Source organism: Varanus komodoensis, unplaced genomic scaffold, assembly GCF_004798865.1.
Source record: "Varanus komodoensis strain SLA01 unplaced genomic scaffold, ASM479886v1 scaffold107, whole genome shotgun sequence".
Lineage (NCBI taxonomy): Eukaryota > Metazoa > Chordata > Lepidosauria > Squamata > Varanidae > Varanus > Varanus komodoensis.
The window spans coordinates 654,681-672,691 of record NW_025335305.1 but is presented as its reverse complement, the minus strand read 5'-3'; the positions used below and the strand labels follow the sequence as shown (position 1 = coordinate 672,691).

Sequence of the window (18,011 nt, the reverse complement as noted above, 5' to 3'; positions counted from 1 at the left end):
GCTGAAGTGGAAGAAATGGGTGACAGTGTGATTGCTGGAGCTCCACCTGGATAACTCTCCTGTTACATGCCCCACAACAAAAATCCTTTCCCTCTACTACATTTAAACTAAAAGCTGATACTGGTGTAGTTTATCCATGTGTTTTTTTTTAACTTTTCATTTCTTTTTCACACTGAAGCCTGTGTGCTAATCAAAGAGAAGAACAAACAAATGGTTGGACTTCCCTGTTTTGGAATGCTAGGACTGACACAGCGTTTGTCATTGCCCTGAGGCTGGGCGTTGCGGGATTGTAACAGGGCATCTAGGGCTGCACTGATGGACCTGCTTCCAACCGATTACAGGGGAGTGGGGCCTTGGCAGCACTAAAAGGCCCTTGTCTGGAAAAGAATCAGTGTCCTGCAGCAGCAGGGAGTTGGTGGCCCCTTCCAAATCTACTAGTCTATGATTCTATGAACGTATGTCTGCAAGCAAGGATGAGTAATCAGAACACATAATAACTCTAATGCTCCAAACAAGAAGAACACATTGCATTCTAATGTTCTAGACAAGTAGCCATATGAGTTTATTGCACCAAAATGCACAAAGAGCCTTGAGACTTTTCAAAGACTAACACATTTATTAATGGACATTGTTAAGACCTCATCCAATATTATTCTGAATTACAGTTATTATATACTGTATATATGGTGATTGTGCAGATGACACCATCTTACTAGCAGAAAGCAACTGTGAATGGAAACAATTGCTGAATGAAAGTGAAAGGTCCGCAGCTTGGGAGTGCTCCTCGACCCAGAGCTTTCACTGGAAGCTCAGGTGACAGCGGTGACTAGGAGCGCCTTCCTTCAGCTTCGGCTGGTCCATCAGCTGCATCCCTACCTGGAGAACGACTGCCTGCCGACAGTGACACACGTGTTGGTGACTTCCCGACTTGACTTCTGTAATGCGCTTTACGTGGGGCTGCCCTTGAAGACGGTCCAGATACTTCAATTGGTTCAAAATAGAGCTGCCAGGCTGCTGACAGGGACTGGGTGTTATGTTCACATGACTCCAGTTCTCTGTCAGCTTCACTGGCTCCCCATTGAAGTCCGGGCCCAATTCAAGGTGTTGGTTATTACCTATAAAGCCCTTAACAGCTTGGGTCCTGGTTACCTAAAGGAGCGCTTACATCCGTATGTGCCCACCCGCCTCTTGAGATCAGCGGGAGAGGCCCTTCTCCGGGAACCCTCCATGAAGGATATTAGGAGGGTAAGTACTCGGAGGAGGGCCTTCTCTGTGGTGGCGCCCAATCTATGGAATGCGCTCCCTAGAGAGGTCCGCTTGGCGCCATCGTTATTTGTTTTTCGGCGCCAGGTGAAGACCTTTTTATTTAAATGTCATTTCAATTGCTAATATTACTTATTTATTTAACATCTTTGGCCAGGACGTCTCCAATTATATTGTTTTTATATTGTTATTATTTATTTATTGTTGTGAGCCGCCCCGAGGCTTCAGCGAATGGGGTGGCATAGAAGCTTTCTAAATAAATTAAATAATAAAGAAGAAACTGCAAAAGAAGGACTGCAGCTGAATACACACACACACACACACACACACACAGAGAGAGAGAGAGAGAGAGAGAGAGAGAGAGAGAGAGAGAGAGAGAGAGCGCGCGCGCGCGCAAGAGGGAGGGAGGGAGAGAGAGAGGGGAATTGTGCAACTTTGCTATTAATAATGAATAAAATGAAATTGTGAAATAATTTGCATACTTTGAAACCATTATTGAATTGCTCTGGCTGGGGGCAAGAGGTTTTTGGGATTCCAAGGAAAGAATATGCCAGCTCCAGGTTTACTTACAAGGAGAATTTATTTGTCAATAAAATACAAGTAAGCTAGCTAGTCCTCCCAAACCTACAAGGTCAGCCCCAGTCGGCTGGAACAGACGGTCAGTGTAGCCCCCTCAGTGTCAGTCTGAACAAGAGCACGTGGGAAATGTGTTGTACCTGACTCCCCAGGATCCTGACATAATAGAGATACCTATCAGCTTTCTCAGGGCATTCAGGATAGGCATGACTCCTCTAGGCTCCAGATAGGCATGACACGGCCAAACACTAGAATAATCAGCTGTCTCAGGGTATGCATGATAGGCTTAGCTCTCCTAAGCTCTAGCCCATTCAAATGTCTAGTAACTGCCTCAGAGAATTCCCTCAGAAAATGGAAAAAGCTTACCAAAGACGTAATGGGCAAAGATTGCTTAGAAGGTGTAAATTAAAAGATAAAACTTACTGCTAACCAAATCTGCTTCTGTATATCGCTTGCTCAACTGCTTATGTGATTCTCTAACTCCCCATTGTCGCCATTGTTCTCATTCTTGTCAAAAACTGATTGTATTGTTCCCCATTTGCCGAAAGCAGATTGTGAAGGTATAAAGATCTCCTTCCAACTCTGTTCAAGCACCGCATTCCTCCATGAATGTGGTCCCTGCTGCAGGAATAAATCTCCTCTTTACTTTACCATCCGGTCTCTGACCTCGTCTGTAACACCGCGGGTACAACAAAATGGCCAGCTTATATAGGTTACGTACGTACAGCAGAGCATGGCATTCAGCAAGCAGACAGCAATGTATATGGAATGGGCATCCACGGGAGGTTGCTGAGGCCCCATCATGAGCGTGTTCAAAGATAGGTTGGACATGCACATGGTGTGCATGTCGTGAGTGGAGCCGGCTGAAGCTGGGGGTCAGACTAGATGGCCCAGGAGGCCCCTTCTGACTCGCTCTGTTTCTATGTTTCTGTACTGGGGAGACCTGATTACATTGAGAGAAGGGGCAGCATGGATACTGATTGTTTGCACAGGTGCCAAGAAACAATGAGGGCCAAGGAGCCAGAAAGAAGGCACCGTAGATGAGGGGGTCCCATGTCCTCTGAAGGGGCCACGCCAATGGGGTGTAGCCAGAGTTGGCCAGCCAACCAAGTATAAGCTCATCAACTATGGCCTACGTGAGGGCAGAAGAGGATTAGCAGGGCCGAGGATTAGCAGGGCCGATAAGAGGTTGGTTCAAAGAGGCGAACACAATGGCATGGTCATCCTTTGACTCAGCTATCAGGCCAAGAGGGTGTCTCCCTATTGTGAAGGTGCTCAGGTGGGGTCAGGAAAGATAACTAAGGTGCTACATTTTAATGCAAACAGATCAGGTAACTAGAATTCATCCAGCCGAAGCAAAGCCTGCATTTTTCGGAGCCAGTGACTGTCAGAATCCTGGAATCTCAATTTGAGAAGAGGAAATAAAACTCGGGTTCGTGGGAAAGACCAAGCGTCCAGACCATCCGAGGCTTTATTGTTTTACCCAGGTTCCCCGCGGGTCCATACTCACGATAATGCATTACCGGGCAGGCAGAGTGAACTCTGCTGCAAAAGTCAACACAACTAGAGAGTTTTTATACACTCCCAGTCACATACAGGTACAGGGCAATTGATGACAGAATGTAGACATTACAATAAGATTCTGAGGTCATCACATACAGAACAGATAAAGAAATGTCAGTCAATCACACACTAACAATGAGATTACAATATTTCTAATTGCCTGTATTGACACTTTAGTTCAGTAGCTTGAACCCATCTCCAGGTCTGCTTAAGACATGTAAATTCAAGCTACTGAAACTATGCATGAACTCAAGACTCTTATCTACTCTAGACATTCTGAATTGGCCAGGGCACATGGAGCCTCTGGGCTAGGAAGAGACTTCCTTGAATTCCAACAATGACTATTTACAATGTATATTTGGACTGAATGGCCTGTCTGCTGTAGCCTACAGCTAAAGGTGAGAGAAAGGAGTGGGGGAATGCCATTTTAAACAGTGACAGTTTGGTTTTTGAGAAGGAAGACAGGATTTGATCCCACAATGCAAAAAGGCACACAGAAGTAATGCTTTTCAGACAGGATTCATCCAAATTTTCCCAACATGACCCAGGCCTGAATTTAGGGCACAGGCCTGCAACAGCCATCAATTCAAATGGAGAGTGCAGCCAAGAAATCTCAAGAAGACTGAGACTTTGAAGAACAGCAATGAAGGTCCTAGAAAAAAAATCAAGAGCGATAGATAAATCCACCCTAATTATAATCCTCAAGAGGCTGTTCAATTAGTCACGTATACAATGATGGCTGACCTCCATGTAAGCTCAGGAATCAACCCCTCCCAAATACCAAGAGAGGCAAGGATGGGGCAGCTGAAACTAGTTGGACCCAGACTCGAGTGGGGCAAGTACACACCACTATAACAACTGGTAGAGCAGAAGGAAAGGACAGAGAATGGTTAGGCAACAGTATAAAAATTAGGAAGTTAGAAAACTGCATTGTTTGGATGGGTGCTGCATGCAACCTTGCTTTGTGCGTGTGCGTGTAGTCGTCAGTATGAAGAAGCTGTCTCATCTGGTTTGTTATTGGTCAGAAACACCAAGCAAACTTACTGCCTTATGAGGTTTCCCAGATTTGGGTAAGCTTAACAGTGAAGCCAGATACTGAAGATGAAACTCAAATACTTTGGCCACCTAATGAGAAGGAAAGACTCATTAGAAGAGCCTAATGCTGGGAACGATTGACTGCAAAACGAGAAGGGGATGGGAAAGGATGAGGTGGCTAGATGGAGTGAGCTTAAGTCGCCTCCGGGGGATGGTGGAGGACAGGAAGGCCTGGAGGAATGTTGTCCATGGGGTCACAATGGGTCGGAGACGACTTTGCAAGTAGTAACAAACAGTGAAAAAAGCTGACAGAAAGAAAATCTGTTCCTTTGAAACATGGTGTTGAAGGAGAACTTTCTGAATATGCTGAATTAATAGAAAGACAAACAAGTGCACCTCATATCAAATCAAGTCAGAACTTGCTTTAGAAGCAAAAATGAGAAAACTGAAGTTGCTATACTTTGAGTGCACAGTGATTAGGTGAAACTCACTGTGAAGAAGAGGATCATGCTAGGGAAAATTGAAGGCAGAAGCAAAAAGGAAGACAAAAGATGAGATGGACTGACGGCATAAATGAAGCCACAGTCTTGAATTTACAAGAGCTGAGCAGGGCTGCCATGGGCAGGCCATTCTGGAGGGCTTTTATTTTGTTTTTACGACTCGACCACATGTACCATATGGTGATTGGGGTAGCTGGGGAGAAAATTGCAAACAGAAGGAAATTAAATGAAGAAAGTGACGACAGTAACTATCAAATCCTTAACAGTGCCACTCACAAATTTGCACACACTTCAAGCCTCCAAATGATTGGCCATATCAACAACCTTGTAAGACGGGTCGACAGAATTATGATTATTTCCCACACATGCAAGCACTGTTTTGAAAAGCGAGCTCTGCCTGGAAAGCCACTCCCGGAAGGCAGGAGGCGGGCAGCGATCGCCATCTCCCGACCATATGCTGTTGACCTGCATGACTCCTCTGGGGAAAACTGGCAAAGGGCAGGGCGGTGGCTTCCCTCCTAGCGGGCCTCCTGTGATGACGTCACCGGCGCGCTGCCCGAGCACCTCGGCGCTGTTCAAAGGGACTCGCATCTCCCGCCGCCGTTACGTGGGCTCTCGGAGGTCGTGGCGGCGGCGCAGCAGGCAAGTACGGGAGCCCGGAGGGGCCAAAACGGAGGGGCATTCCGCGTCCTCTGTTGGTTCTGGGAGTGGGAAGGGGAGAGCTCAGAGAGGAAGGAAGGAAGGGGTGGCCTCTTTCCCCTGCCAACTGGACTCCTGGGTTCGCCCAAAGAAGGAAGTGGGGAGGGGGAGTGAGCTTCACATTGAGAGATGGGGATGGAGGAGTGCGGAGCACAGTTGGTAGGAGAGAGGAGGGTCGAGAGCTCCAGGGTCATAACGGAATACGAAGGGAGCCTGAGGAAGGGTCGCTCTGAGGCCTGGAACGGGTGGAGGCTGAAAGAGCCCTTGTGGGGGAAAAGGCTCTGGGGGCATCTCCAGGCAGAGGTGGGAAGGACTCGTGCACACACCACGCGCAGTCTGACCCCCCCCCCGCCATTGCCGCTGCCAGTCAGTGTAGGATTGCGCCCCCCCCACCCCCGGTCCAGTGTGCGAGTTGAGCTACAAGTCCCATCGGCTGCAGCCAGTGTGGTGTAGTGATTAGAGTCTTGGGCTTCAGGTGCTACTCAGTTATGAAACTTGCTGGCTGACTCTGGCCCAGTCCTTGACTCGGCCTACCTTACCTCACAGGGTTGTTGTGAGGAGAGAATGGAGAGGAGGACCACCCTTTAAGTCACCTTGGTTTCTTTGCAAGAGGGGAGAAAATGCAAGATATAAATATAATAATTCCTTAAAGGACCATCTTTCGAGTACCCTCTTTTCTTGTAGTTTAACCTGTATGGAGGGCAGCTTATTCAGGTAAGGGTGTGAGGCTTATGTAGCTCATGTGCATCCTGTCAAGCTTCAGGTGTGCTTATGGGAAACTCCTGCTACTGCTTGTACTGACAATTCAGATTCTAATTTCAAGGAAGAGACTGCTTTTGTAATGGCTCAGACTCCAGCTGCAGTTCAAGGTACCCAAGGGGAGGTAGCAGTGGGAGAGATTAGCCTAAGGGCAGTGGAGAGACCTGTCAACAAGGCTGCTGCGGATTGTTGAGGAATTACAACCTGAGGGAGGAGACATCGACATGGGAAGACTCTCTAATGAAGAACCTCCACCCCTTGAGGATGTAGACCTGGTGTCCCTTCGTCAGCAGTGGATGGAAGTCCAAGTAGGGGCACAATGGGAGGAGCAGAGGAGCTCTGTTCTCACAGAGCACTTTCTCTGGAGTTGAGACACGGAAGGGCTCATAAAGAGCATTCTGGGAAATGAATTCTAGAAAGGGTTCAACACTTCACTTTGTGTCTCTCAGAGACACTTGTGTAGCAATGAAGATCATTAAGGAAAGAAAGAAACACTGTTGAGGCTGATACTGCTTGGAGGGAGAAACATGGTTCACAACAGATACAGACACACTAGAAACTTATTCTGGGAGTACAAGTTTGCCTAAAAGATGCTGACAGAGAACCACAGGAGGTGCTCTTCACTATGTATTCTGACTGGGAGAAAAGCCATTGGGAAGTAAAGAAAAATGGAACAAGGGGAAATGCTCCTATAAGTGCTTGCCACTGTTACAGCAATGTGTGTATCCCATCAGATAAGGACAATGTGCCAGATGTACATGGAAGCCCAAGTCACAATTACTTTCCTCTTGTCAGTCACAGGCCCCAGTGAAGCTCACAGTCATGTCCAAGACCCGCAGCCATGAGGACGACAAGGATGTCTCGGCCGTCCGTAGGGCCAAGGGCCCGAGGATGGAGATGAAGCCTCCCCTTACATTGCCCGTCACTCCCTCTCAGTATGATGCCTCTTTCCCCTTTTATCGGCGGCCTGCTGAGATTGGACAGTTTTCCCTGGATGCCCAGCGCTGTTACCATGGGGATGCTAGGCAGCTGCGCTACTATGTCCCTCCCCCTGCTGAGGGCCCTTCCCCAGGATTTGACCTGCGTGACGGGTACTGTGACCGGTACGTGCGGCGGGATGAGAGCATCCGTGAAGGACTGGAGCACTTGCTCAGATGGATTGCTCAGAACCGGAAGCAGTTACGGACGGAGGACAAAGGGTGAGTTGGTGTGTGCCGTTCTTCATTGCAAGGAGGTAGAGCTGAACAATGCTTGGGAAGCTGCACCCAAAAATTGGGTTTGGGTTGTTATTCAACCAGTTGGGTCCTTATGTTGTCTGAACCCTGCCCTCCCTGCCTCAAAAGAATATATGAAGAGCCCTTCTGGATCAGAACATCTAGTCCAACATTTTGTTCACAAAGAAGCCAAACAGGCGCCTACAGGAAACTCACAAGCAGGATGTGACTGCAACAGTGCCTTCCTGCCCATGTTCCCCAGCAACTGATGTACATAAGCATACCTGCTCTGCTACTGGGAGTAGCGTAATATGGGAGATGACATAAATAAAACCAGAATTAGTAGCCATTGATGACCTTCTCAGCCTTCTTTCAAAGCCCTCTAAATTCCAGTTTTAACTATACGCTGGTTGGGGAAATTATTTTCTCTCTCCTGACTCTCCCACTAAGCAACTTCATGGGATGACAGCTTTGAATTCTAGTATTATCAGAGAGGGACAAACTCCATATCTGCTGTGCTTGTGCAGTGCCTAATTTTGTACACCTCTGTTTTGTGTCCCAAAACTCGACGTTTTTCCCTAAGGTGAAGAGTCCTAATTTGGTACCCTTTCCTTTTAGGGGAGTAGCTCCACTGCTGTGGTCATTTTGGTAGCCTCTACAGGATTTGATTTGATATTTGATTTGATTTGAGGAAGGGCAATGAGAACTATGCTCAGGACCCTGGTTGCACCACAGAGTGGTCTAAAGAAGTTACTCTGTTGGCAGTTCTGTTTTTTAAAAAAATATTTACAAGCAATCCCCAAGCTGGAATGTGCCTTTTAGATTTAGGATTTTTTTAGATAGGAATTTGCTTTATCAGGTCAGATTGCTAATGTGGGATTGCCCACCCTGACTGGCAACTTCCTCCCAGAATCTCAGGCAGAAGAATTGGTTCTTTTTACCTGGAAATTACAGAGGCTGAACCTGGGACCTTCCGCGGGCAAAGCAAGTGCGAATGCTTTTCACTGGTGCCCTGATCAGCGTCTGCTTTATGGCACTGCGAGTTCTGTGCCTTCACATCCGTTAAATCAGGACTGGCTTTCGAGATGCTGTTGACTGTAACTCCCACTGTACTTTGCCATTGGCTGTATTGGTTAAGGCGTTGAGAGTCGCATCCAGCAACATCTGTAAGGTGGCAGCAAGCAGGGTAGCCTTCTCCGTGGTGGCACCTGCTTACAGAGCAGTCTTCACTGAGGCCCACCTAGCGCCACACGGACCTCTTTTCAGTGCTAGGCTAAGACTGCTCTCCTCTCCCAGCCATTTAATGGCATATGAGGGTGCATCTGGATCAGTATCTTTTCCAGGTGTACTATCTTAATGATTTTTTGAGTTGCTTAAATGGTTTTAGGTTTTGTATGCTAAAATGTTTACACTATGTTTTACTTTCTTGTATTTGTGGTTTGCAATGTTTGTGAACTGTGTAGAAAGCTTCCACTACTAGAAGACATAGAAATGGGAAAAAATGTATTATCTAGTAGACCACATGTTTAACTGGAGATAGACGCTGATATTCCCATGTACAAAGTTTAGCTGTCTCTCCCTGCATGTCTCTTTCTGCTTTTTAACGATCCTATTCCCCCGCCCCCCGATCCCCATTTCCCTGCAACTGTGCAGGCGGGCACTGAATGCAGACTTTGTGACCTGGCGGGGGCATCTCACCAAAGTGCTCACCACCCCCTATGAAACTCAGGATGGGTGGCTGCTGGCTGTCAGCCTCTTCCGTGGGACCCTCTACATCAGTGAAGTTGAGACTGAAACTGCCCGGAGGCAGCGGGAGCAACGCTCAGATCTGCTGAAGGAACTCATGTATATGGGCTACAAGTTTGAGCAGTACATGTGCGCTGGTAAGGTTACACTGGAGACCTTCTTTTCTCCGGTGGGCTTCTTTTATTTCATTTATTTATTGTTTCCATGTATGTGCCACCACATTAGTCCACACTTGGGCTCTCTGGGTGGCGTACAGACAATTAAAGCAACATAACATTTTAAAATCTGTAGAGCATCAGCAATAACAACCAAAATATATAAGAAACAAAATCCAGCAAATTAAAATAATTACATAAAAACTGTTGTGCTTATTGAGCAAACAATATAAAATTAACATAGCATGATAAGCCAAGAGTAGGGTCGGGTTAAAATCAAGATTACTACTAAAATCAATTATTAAACTAGTTTGGTTTACTATTAAAATAGTTTAATAGTAACCTATTAAAATAGTTTGCTGTCTTCACCTGGCACCAAAATGATTAAACTGCTCTTCCATATCCTTAAATCCAAACTTCTAGCTCCCCTACCCCATCTTAGCTATCACATTCCCTTCCCTGTCAATGAACTTCTAAGTCATTTTTCTAATTACGAGTTTAACATGATTAAACCTTACAGAGCAACTCTGTGTACGCCTGGTTAAAAGTCAGTCCCTCTGAGCTCAGTGGAGCTTTTGTACGCTGAATTCAGTGGGGCTTCCTTGTGGTAACTGGATAGGACTGAAGTCTTAGGTGATTGTCTGGAGTTTAAATGACAGACTAAATATCAATTAAATTTGCATGTGAATAATGGCAAATGATGAAGGAAAGAGCATACTTTCTCCATTCTTAGGTGATGAACGTGTGTCCTTAGAGAATGTGTGTTCTCCATTCTTAGGTGAAGGACGTGTGTCCTTATAATCTCAGAAGAGGCATTTCCATTCTGCATGGAAGGAAAGGTAAATGTCCCTTCCAAGATGGTAGCTGCAGTTTTATTCAGTTAGTTACAAGGGCTGGTGTCTCCCATCTTTATAACAGAATAAATAATCCATAAAAATACTGCATCAAAACAAGCGGTTTAAAAGTCTGCTGCCAGTTCTAGCACTCTTTGTCACAAGTGCGAGTTTCTTAAAGCAGCAACAGCCTGCTAACCCAGCTTTCCCCAACCTGGTGTCTTCCAGGTGTCTTGGAATGCAACACCAACCTTTTCACTGGCTGAGAATTATGGGATCACAGTCCAGAGGTTATGGAAGGTGCCTGATTGGGAAGGCTAGGTTAGTCCAGCAAAAGCTGCAATCTTGTGTGTGTTCAGGTAGGGAAAAATGTCCTACAGTATAGTGGACTGGGGAATGCTGGGAGTTGTAGTACTTGAGCTTGTCTGCACAAGCACAGGATTGCGTCCCGATTGATTTAAATGGAGCAGCCCTATTTCTAACCAATTTGCTTGACTTGTCTCTTTAAAAAACCGGGAGGTTTGTCCCACTGCTCCTGTCCTCCAATATGAGCCACTCATGGGTCTGGCTAAGCCCCTTTTTCTGCTCCAGATACACCAGACGGGGTTTCTGATCCAACCGGGGTCGTGAATACCAATGAGGCATTCTGCACAGTGATCCGCACCCGCCTGGGTACCCACTCGCTCCTCTTCTCAGGGGAGGTGGATTGCACTGACCCCCGGAGCCCCTGGCCAGGGCCGCCCAGCTGCTATGTGGAGCTGAAGACCAGTAAGCCCATGCACAGCCCTGCCCAGAGGAGGAATTTTTACAGGTGAGGGAAAGGGTTGCAAAGGTGATGTTGGGCGGTGCCCACAGGACCCGTGACAGCAGAGCCATGGTTGCTCCCACAGCCTTCTCCAACCAAAGATCATGCAGCAGAGACTTTTAGTACTGGACAGCATATAAACACTTTAAATAAATAAATAAGCACGCTTCCATCAGCCCCATCTAGCATAGCCAATGGTCAGGAATCTGGGAGCTGTAATCCAGCAGGCTGGCTACAGGGGTCACAGCCATCCTATCTGATGGTATGAAAAAGGTTAATTGAAAAAAAATGGGAGGAGGGAGCATTTCTATTAATGGTTTGGATAAAGAGGTACAGGGAACACGTATCAAATTTGCGGATGGCACAAAATTGGGTGAGATAGCTAATACTCTGGAAGACAGAAATAAGATTAAAGGTGAGCTTGGATAGGTTGGAGTGCTGGGCTGAATACAGCAGAATGAAATTCGGTAGGGACAAGCTGAATATGAGTCAACAATGTCATGTGGCTGCAAAAAGGGCAAATGCTATTTTAGGCTGCATTAATAGAAGTATCACTTCCAAATCATATTAAGTACTAGCTTCCATTTACTCAGGCCTCATCTGGAGTACTGTGTCCAGTTCTGGGCTCCACAGCTTAAGAAAAATCCAGACAAGCTGGAAAGGGTTCAGAAGAAGGCAGCCGGGATGATCCAGGGACTAGAAACAAAGCCCTGTGAGAAGAGATTGAAAAAATCTGGCATGTTTAACCTCAAAAAGAAGACTGAGGGAAGCTATGATAGCGCTCTACAAGTATTTAAAAGGTTGTCACAAAGAGGAAGGCCAGGATCTCTTCTTGATCATCCCAGAGTGCATGTCACAGAATAATGGGCTTAAGCTACAGGAAGCCAGATTCTGGCTGGACATCAGGAAGAATTTCCTGGCAGAGCAGTATAACAATGGAACCAAGAACCTAGGGAGGTTGGGGGCTCTCCCACACTAGAGGCATTCGAGATGCAGCTAGACAGTCATTGGAGTATCCAGCACTGAGCAGGGGGTTGAATCCAACAGCCCTCTGGCTCCTTCCATCTTGACTATTCTGTGACTATGATTGTATTCATATGGGGAAACCTATAAGAAGGACATAAGGCAAGGATGTTGAAGCTCTTTCAGCTTGCAAACCAAAGCAGTTTAGATGTATACTTAGAGGCAGTGCCAGGGGAGGGAATATTTGAAGCGGGCAGAAAAAGATGTCAACAGAGGGGGAGAGTTGGCCAGATCCTGCCATTTATTTCTCTTATACTCAGGCAGAAGATGGTCAAATGGTGGGCTCAGTCCTTCCTGCCCGGTGTGCCACGGATTGTGGTAGGATACCGGAGCCCGGATGGCTCTGTTGTGGGACTAGAGACCTTTGAGACCATGAAGATCTTCCAGTTCATTAGGGTGAGTCTGATTCTGGTAAAATCATCTGCCTGGGGATCTTGGATCCTTTTGTTCAAAGTCAAGAAGCTCCATTGACCACTAATATTTCTTTTCAGCACCAGGGAAGGTCTTTTTATTCTGCTCTTTCTTTTAAAGCTTAAAAAAAGGTGCAAAAACGGCAACCAAAATTATCAAGGGGCAGGAACCTTAGCATATTGGGGGCTTTTTCAGCTTAGAAACGGCCTAGTTGGCGGAGGAAACTGAAAGAGGTGTAAATGAATCAGGCATGGTATTGAGTCAGCGGATAGCAAGACGTGTTTGGCCCTCTTCCGTTATTCTGGAACCCAGCATGGACATCTGATGAGGCAGGTTGGTGGAAGGGCTGGTGGACTTCTTCATGCAGCGCATAGTTAAGCTGTGAGGTTGACTTCCACAGCATGTGCAGGTGCCCACCAGTTTAGATGGCTTTCAGAGGTCAGATGAATCAATGGAGGAGAAGGCCGTCGATGGCCACTAGTCCTGATGGCTGTATGCCACCCCCCGTGTCGGAGGCAGCATGCCTATCTCCCTTGCCGGAGAACTCCAGTGGGAGAGTGCTGCTGCAGGCATGTCGCGCCGGCCACTGGTTGGGCACCATGGGAGCAGCGCTGTCATTTGCCATATTTTTTACAAACCTAGTGTCATCCCGTGTTTCTTTAAAGATCTGAAGAGTCCTGGCTTCCGCCTGCCCTTTTGTTATTTTCTTTGTTTCTTCCAATGCTTGCTTTCTGGGCCGAGTCCTCCATGCTTTCTTCCAAGACTGCCCTCAGAACATCTCGTTTTGTAGTCGGACACTTCCCAGTTCCTCGGTCATTAAGCTGCAGCAGTTGCTGCCATATCAGTCCAAGGGCATAAAAAGACACCCCCCGCCCAGCTCCTTTCAGAGCATTATTTCCTTATACATGGAGGGGATGCATCAGGCCACTGTACACCTGGCTGCAGGAATGCAGGCAACTAACACTCTTGGTTGTTCTCCTAAGTAACAACCTCTCCTCTTCCTCCTTCCTGACAGGAAGATCCCCACTGCTGGAAGCCAGCCGTGTGCATGAACTTCTGTGCAGCATTTCTAGCTTTTGTGAAGCAAGTGGTGACAGAAGACAATCCAAAGTGAGTAGTCCTCATGATCACACCTCTGTGCTATGCCTATAGATCCACTAACTAGACTCAGAGGCCTTCCACTTCTTGCAAGCAAGGATAGGCAAACTTTGGTTCCCCTCAGACGCAGCTAGTATGGTAAGTGGTCAAGGAACTTGGAGTTTGTAGTCCAGCAAAACATCTGCAGTGCACCAGGTTAGGGAAGACAGATCCTGGGTATAGGCAACATAGGAGGAAAGAAATTTGAATTGAGGGGCTGAGAGGAGGAGAAAGTAAGTATGGTTAGCAAAAAGATCCAGAGCTGAGGCTCACAGCAAAAAACCATAATCGTGAATATGCTGGTTTATATGTGCTCTTACGTTTGTGTTACTCTTTAAAGGGCCTGTCTCCTAAAGGCATCCATATTTGTGCAGTGGGAAGTATGGATGGGAGAGGAGGGCGTTTCATTTCAGAGCACTTCAGACAGAAAGATTCAAGGGAGGGGAAGCAGATGTAGGCAAGAGCCAGGGGTACCCATGTGCAGCAGAAATAATCAAGGGCCTTGTAGTAGTATTTCAACAGGAGCCTGTGGACCGTGGGGAGGGGTGGGGGACAGATGGCCTCCCAGAGATTCAGGGCTCCAAATGGGGGGGAGTTGGGGCTCTGGCCTTACTTGACCAGCTCCTAACACTGCCTCTGGATAGCGGGGAAGCAGGAACCTAAACATGAGGAAGCGATGTAGCTGAGGTTCCCGGTGCATGGTTCGCATCTAGAAATTTGCAGGCTCAAGCCCTGCGATCTATAGGCAGAAAACAACTGGGGGTAAGTGATGTGGCAGGTGATCCGTCTGAGTATTTCTGTCTGTCAGTAGCCATGCTGGCTAGGAATGATGGGAGTTGTAGTGCAGCACTTTCGGAGGGCATGTGGTTGGGGTGGCTGACGACGACAGTAGACTGTAGATGTTGCCCAGTGCCTTGAGAGCAAAAGGGCACCTAAAAGAGGTTGAGGGGGGAGGAGTCCAAAAGGAGACGAAGCAGAAGTTGCCCATATTGGCCTCCCTGCCTTTTAACAACAGTGACAGTGGACATTCTGCCTTGTCCATCGTTGGGGGGCAGCCAGGTGGGCAAGGGCTTGAGAGAGGGCCTCTTTCAGCATAGCCCACACCTCTGGAATGGGCTGCCATTGAGAGCAGAAGCGAACTGTACGGCTCCATCGGCACGAACGACCTGTTGCATGCGCTCTGAGCTGTGTATGGGAGGTGAGTTCAGTGGGACTTGGGTGCACAGCTGGGCTCGAATCGCGCGTGTGCAAGCATAACGGGCAATTGCTTGCACCACGGAGCGATTAGCAGAGCTCCGTTGGCGCCATCTGAGTTGGCAGAAGGTCGTTCTTGGACTGAAGCCTGCCAGGCCCAGGCATCGCTGTCGCTTAGGAAGACCCTGCCAGCCTCCTCGTGTCCGTGGCCTTCCGCTAAGGGGGTGCGCATGTTTGCTATTGTTTCCTTCAAGTTCTGTCTGTCCGTGTTGTTGTTAGCTACCTTGGGAGGACTCGTGTCCTGAAAAAAGGCCTAGAAATATTTTAAATAAAACGTTAGATTGGTGGTGGAAGAGCAGTGAGGGAAGGCAGTGGGCCCTGGGGTTCCAGAGCATTAGGACTTGTTGGAGGAAAGGGAAGTAGTGAAGACAGTGAAACGGGGGAGGCAAGGCACTGAAGTCCGCAAGGGACCAGTGCTGCCTGGAGCACCTTTTGTGGGCGGGGGGTTGCTTCTCCTGGGGGTTGCGTTGTGAGGGCATCGCCCCAAGAGGCACATATAAATACTTCGAGCAGATAAAGACATGAGCACGGGGCTCCTTCCCCCACATCTAACATGGCTCTCCTTCCCCCAGGTTGGTCCACCTCTTTGCCTGGGAGCCGGGCCGCCCGGTCTCCTTCACGGTGCACCGGGACTCTGAGCACACCTTCCTGCCTGACTGGTATGTGGAGACACTGAGCACCGAGAAGCCCCCCACCCCGGGGACTCCTGACTGAAGAGCTGGAGCGGGGGGCACTTGAAACAGCCCCCTGGATGGCCCAGAATTGCCTAGCCTGGCAAAAAGGGTGTCTTGCTATTTGGGTTTAAACGAAACCCTTTGCTACTGCCTCATTTTGTTTGCAAGCTTCTTTTTTTGATTTTTAAAGAGGCTATTTTTTTCCCGTTCTGAATTTCAGCAGTGCAGGAGCGTGAGCTCCATGGTGCCCTCCCCCCCACACACTCACTCACACTGTGGAAGGAGGACAGCTCTGGCAATAGGTAATAAACAAACATGGACTTTCTACCACCGAAGGAAGTTTGGCATGATGAGGGAAGAGAGAGAAAGCACATGCCCCTCCAATTCCCGTTGTGAAGTCAAATCTGGCCCTTCGGAGTTGCTCAGGAGTGGGAAGTCACAGGCCCTGGGGCCAATGCTCCCCGGCAAAGCTCCTCGGAGGCTCATCCTCCCATTCCCCTAATCATGTGTTGCTGGGTCGCATTTTAAAAGATTGGACTTTGTTTCCAAAGGCTTAGGAGTTCAGAGCCTTGAGCTAAAAGAGGCTGGTATTTCTTGGAATTCAAACCTTGGTTCTGTTATTTTAGCTCAAAGGGGCATTAAGGTTTTTTGCTACCACCGCCTTGGCGTTCCACTTGCGGCTGAACAACAGAGCCTGAGAGCCTTCGATGGGGGTCTGCCCCCAAGTCAGGCTGAATTCGTGTGCCTGCTGGCGCTGGGTAGAAGTGGGGTGCCGGCTCCCTGCTTTTAAACGCCGCAGGACCTGGCAAGGGAGGAAAGACGCAGCTGCAGGAGGGGGCAGAATCTACCATCTTTCCAGTAAAGGGTGCCTGGCGCCATCCTTTGCTTTGTGCTGTAAGAAATGCATCCAACTCCTTCCTGTGGCCAAGAAGGCTTCTTTAATTGTTTATCTGCAAGACAGACAGCAACCTCTCAGAGGTCAAGAATCCAAGATGAGCAGACATGTTTCTGGGGAAAAGAGCAGAGCTGAAGGCCGTGCCCCTCTCTCTTTATTGGGTATAGAGGCTGGCGGCAAAGACAATGTCTCTCTTGATCATGTTGGAGGCAGCCTCCATCTTGGCGTGGAGGGTGGGTTCCCCGGTAACCCGGGCCGCATTGCGCATCTCACGACAGGTCTCGTCCAGCCGCTGGATGCACCGGACGATGATCCCTTCCTGAACGTCTGTGAGGCGGGCGATCTCAGCAAACGGCTTGTGGGGAGAAGAATAAAGTCACCAGGAACACACGAGCTGGATGGAACCTGCCTCCAATGCGGGCAGCTTGTCCATCCCCAGCCAGTCAGGGGTCCCGGTCCCTTTTGGACTGATGGGCACATTTGGAGTGTTGTGTGTTGTGGGTGAACAAGGTGAACAAGGCCTGTCAAAACACCCATTCCCCAGAAAGCCACCTGGTGAAATGAGGTGAAAAGTAACTGGCTTTACAAGCTTAAAATCAGGAGAGGCCAGGAGACTGGCAGGCACCCAAGCAAGTTGCTGCGGACAAACTGTTTGGGCACGATGTTGGGGACCCCAGGAATAGATTAAGGGCCCCAAGTTTTAGTTTGGTGGAAGGGCTCAGTGAAAAGCCCATCTGAACCCAGGCACTGCCGCCACCTGCTTGTATTCTGAAATGTCCTCTACTTCTTCTGCGCCTGCCACAAGACCCAGGCAGCTTATGAAGGGAAGCGGGGACTCAGCTTCAGCCATCAGCAGCAGAAGCACTGCTGAGAGTAGCCGTCCTGGACCTGGCACTCTCCCGTGGGCTACCATTCCCAACAGCCTGGGGGCTGATGGGAGTTGTAGTCTAAGACAGGATGGCTGCAGGCCGGGTCGGGGGGTCTGGCTGGGCGTTCAAACCTTCGTCTGCATAACATGATGCCAGCAGCAGGTCAGAATGAGACACGTGTTGCACTGGAGAGAGAAGCTAGGAGGCGACCTTCGTGCCATAGACCAGGGAAGGCTCTTGGGTTTGGTTGTGGCGGCGTGTTCTGTGGGTCTGCCTCTGCTCCCCACACCTGCCCCAGCAGGAAGCCAAGCTCGGGGACCATTTCGTCCCCATCCCTTTCACTCGGAGCCCAGCCACAGCAGCCTTTGCGGGGACGCTTCGGTCCGGAGAAGGGCCAGGCAGATCTGTGAGCGGGGGAAGTCGGAGACTGTGGGGGAGCGGCAGTTCTTACCATGCCCCGGGCCCATTCGTAAACCACTTCCACCAGCCCGAACTTGTACTGTTCCACAAAGTCCTCCACGGACTCCCGCAGGCCACACTTGCGCTGCAGCAGGGCGATCTCCTCGGCCACGGACCGGATGTGCTCAATGCCCTAAAAGA

At 48.7% G+C, this 18,011-nt stretch overlaps 2 protein-coding genes across 4 annotated transcripts in view; one reads left to right on the top strand and one right to left on the bottom strand.

Moving 5' to 3' along the window:
• Nucleotides 1–5,514: 5,514 nt before the first annotated feature.
• On the top strand, nt 5,515–15,974 carry DXO (decapping exoribonuclease). The gene is made up of 7 exons (XM_044419710.1): nt 5,515–5,579; nt 7,191–7,594; nt 9,263–9,492; nt 10,935–11,154; nt 12,432–12,567; nt 13,598–13,692; nt 15,546–15,974. The coding sequence occupies exons 2-7, from the start codon at nt 7,218–7,220 to the stop codon at nt 15,685–15,687; spliced, it is 1,200 nt and encodes a 399-aa protein (XP_044275645.1). The 5' UTR covers nt 5,515–5,579; nt 7,191–7,217; the 3' UTR covers nt 15,688–15,974.
• Nucleotides 15,975–16,566: 592 nt separating this feature from the next.
• Nucleotides 16,567–18,011, bottom strand: part of SKIV2L (Ski2 like RNA helicase) — a 31,229-nt gene continuing 29,784 nt past the window's right edge. The window contains exons 28-29 of one of the 3 annotated variants that reach the window (XM_044419707.1): nt 17,863–18,003; nt 16,567–16,897 (exon numbers count right to left, since the gene is read on the bottom strand). In XM_044419707.1, the coding sequence (XP_044275642.1) occupies nt 16,697–16,897; nt 17,863–18,003 (342 nt within the window). In that variant the 3' untranslated portion in view covers nt 16,567–16,696. Of the gene's footprint in view, nt 18,004–18,011 lie in introns of all 3 variants that reach the window. The other 2 variants (XM_044419708.1, XM_044419706.1) reach the window with 2 other exon arrangements.

Excerpts from the sequence above, each read along its gene's own strand:
- DXO (XM_044419710.1), top strand. The coding sequence starts at position 7,218 with ATGTCCAAGACCCGCAGCCATGAGGACGACAAGGATGTCTCGGCCGTC. Across the intron at positions 9,493-10,934 it reads TGAGCAGTACATGTGCGCTG|ATACACCAGACGGGGTTTCT; the intron begins GTAAGGTTACAC and ends TTTCTGCTCCAG. Across the intron at positions 13,693-15,545 it reads GTGACAGAAGACAATCCAAA|GTTGGTCCACCTCTTTGCCT; the intron begins GTGAGTAGTCCT and ends TCCTTCCCCCAG.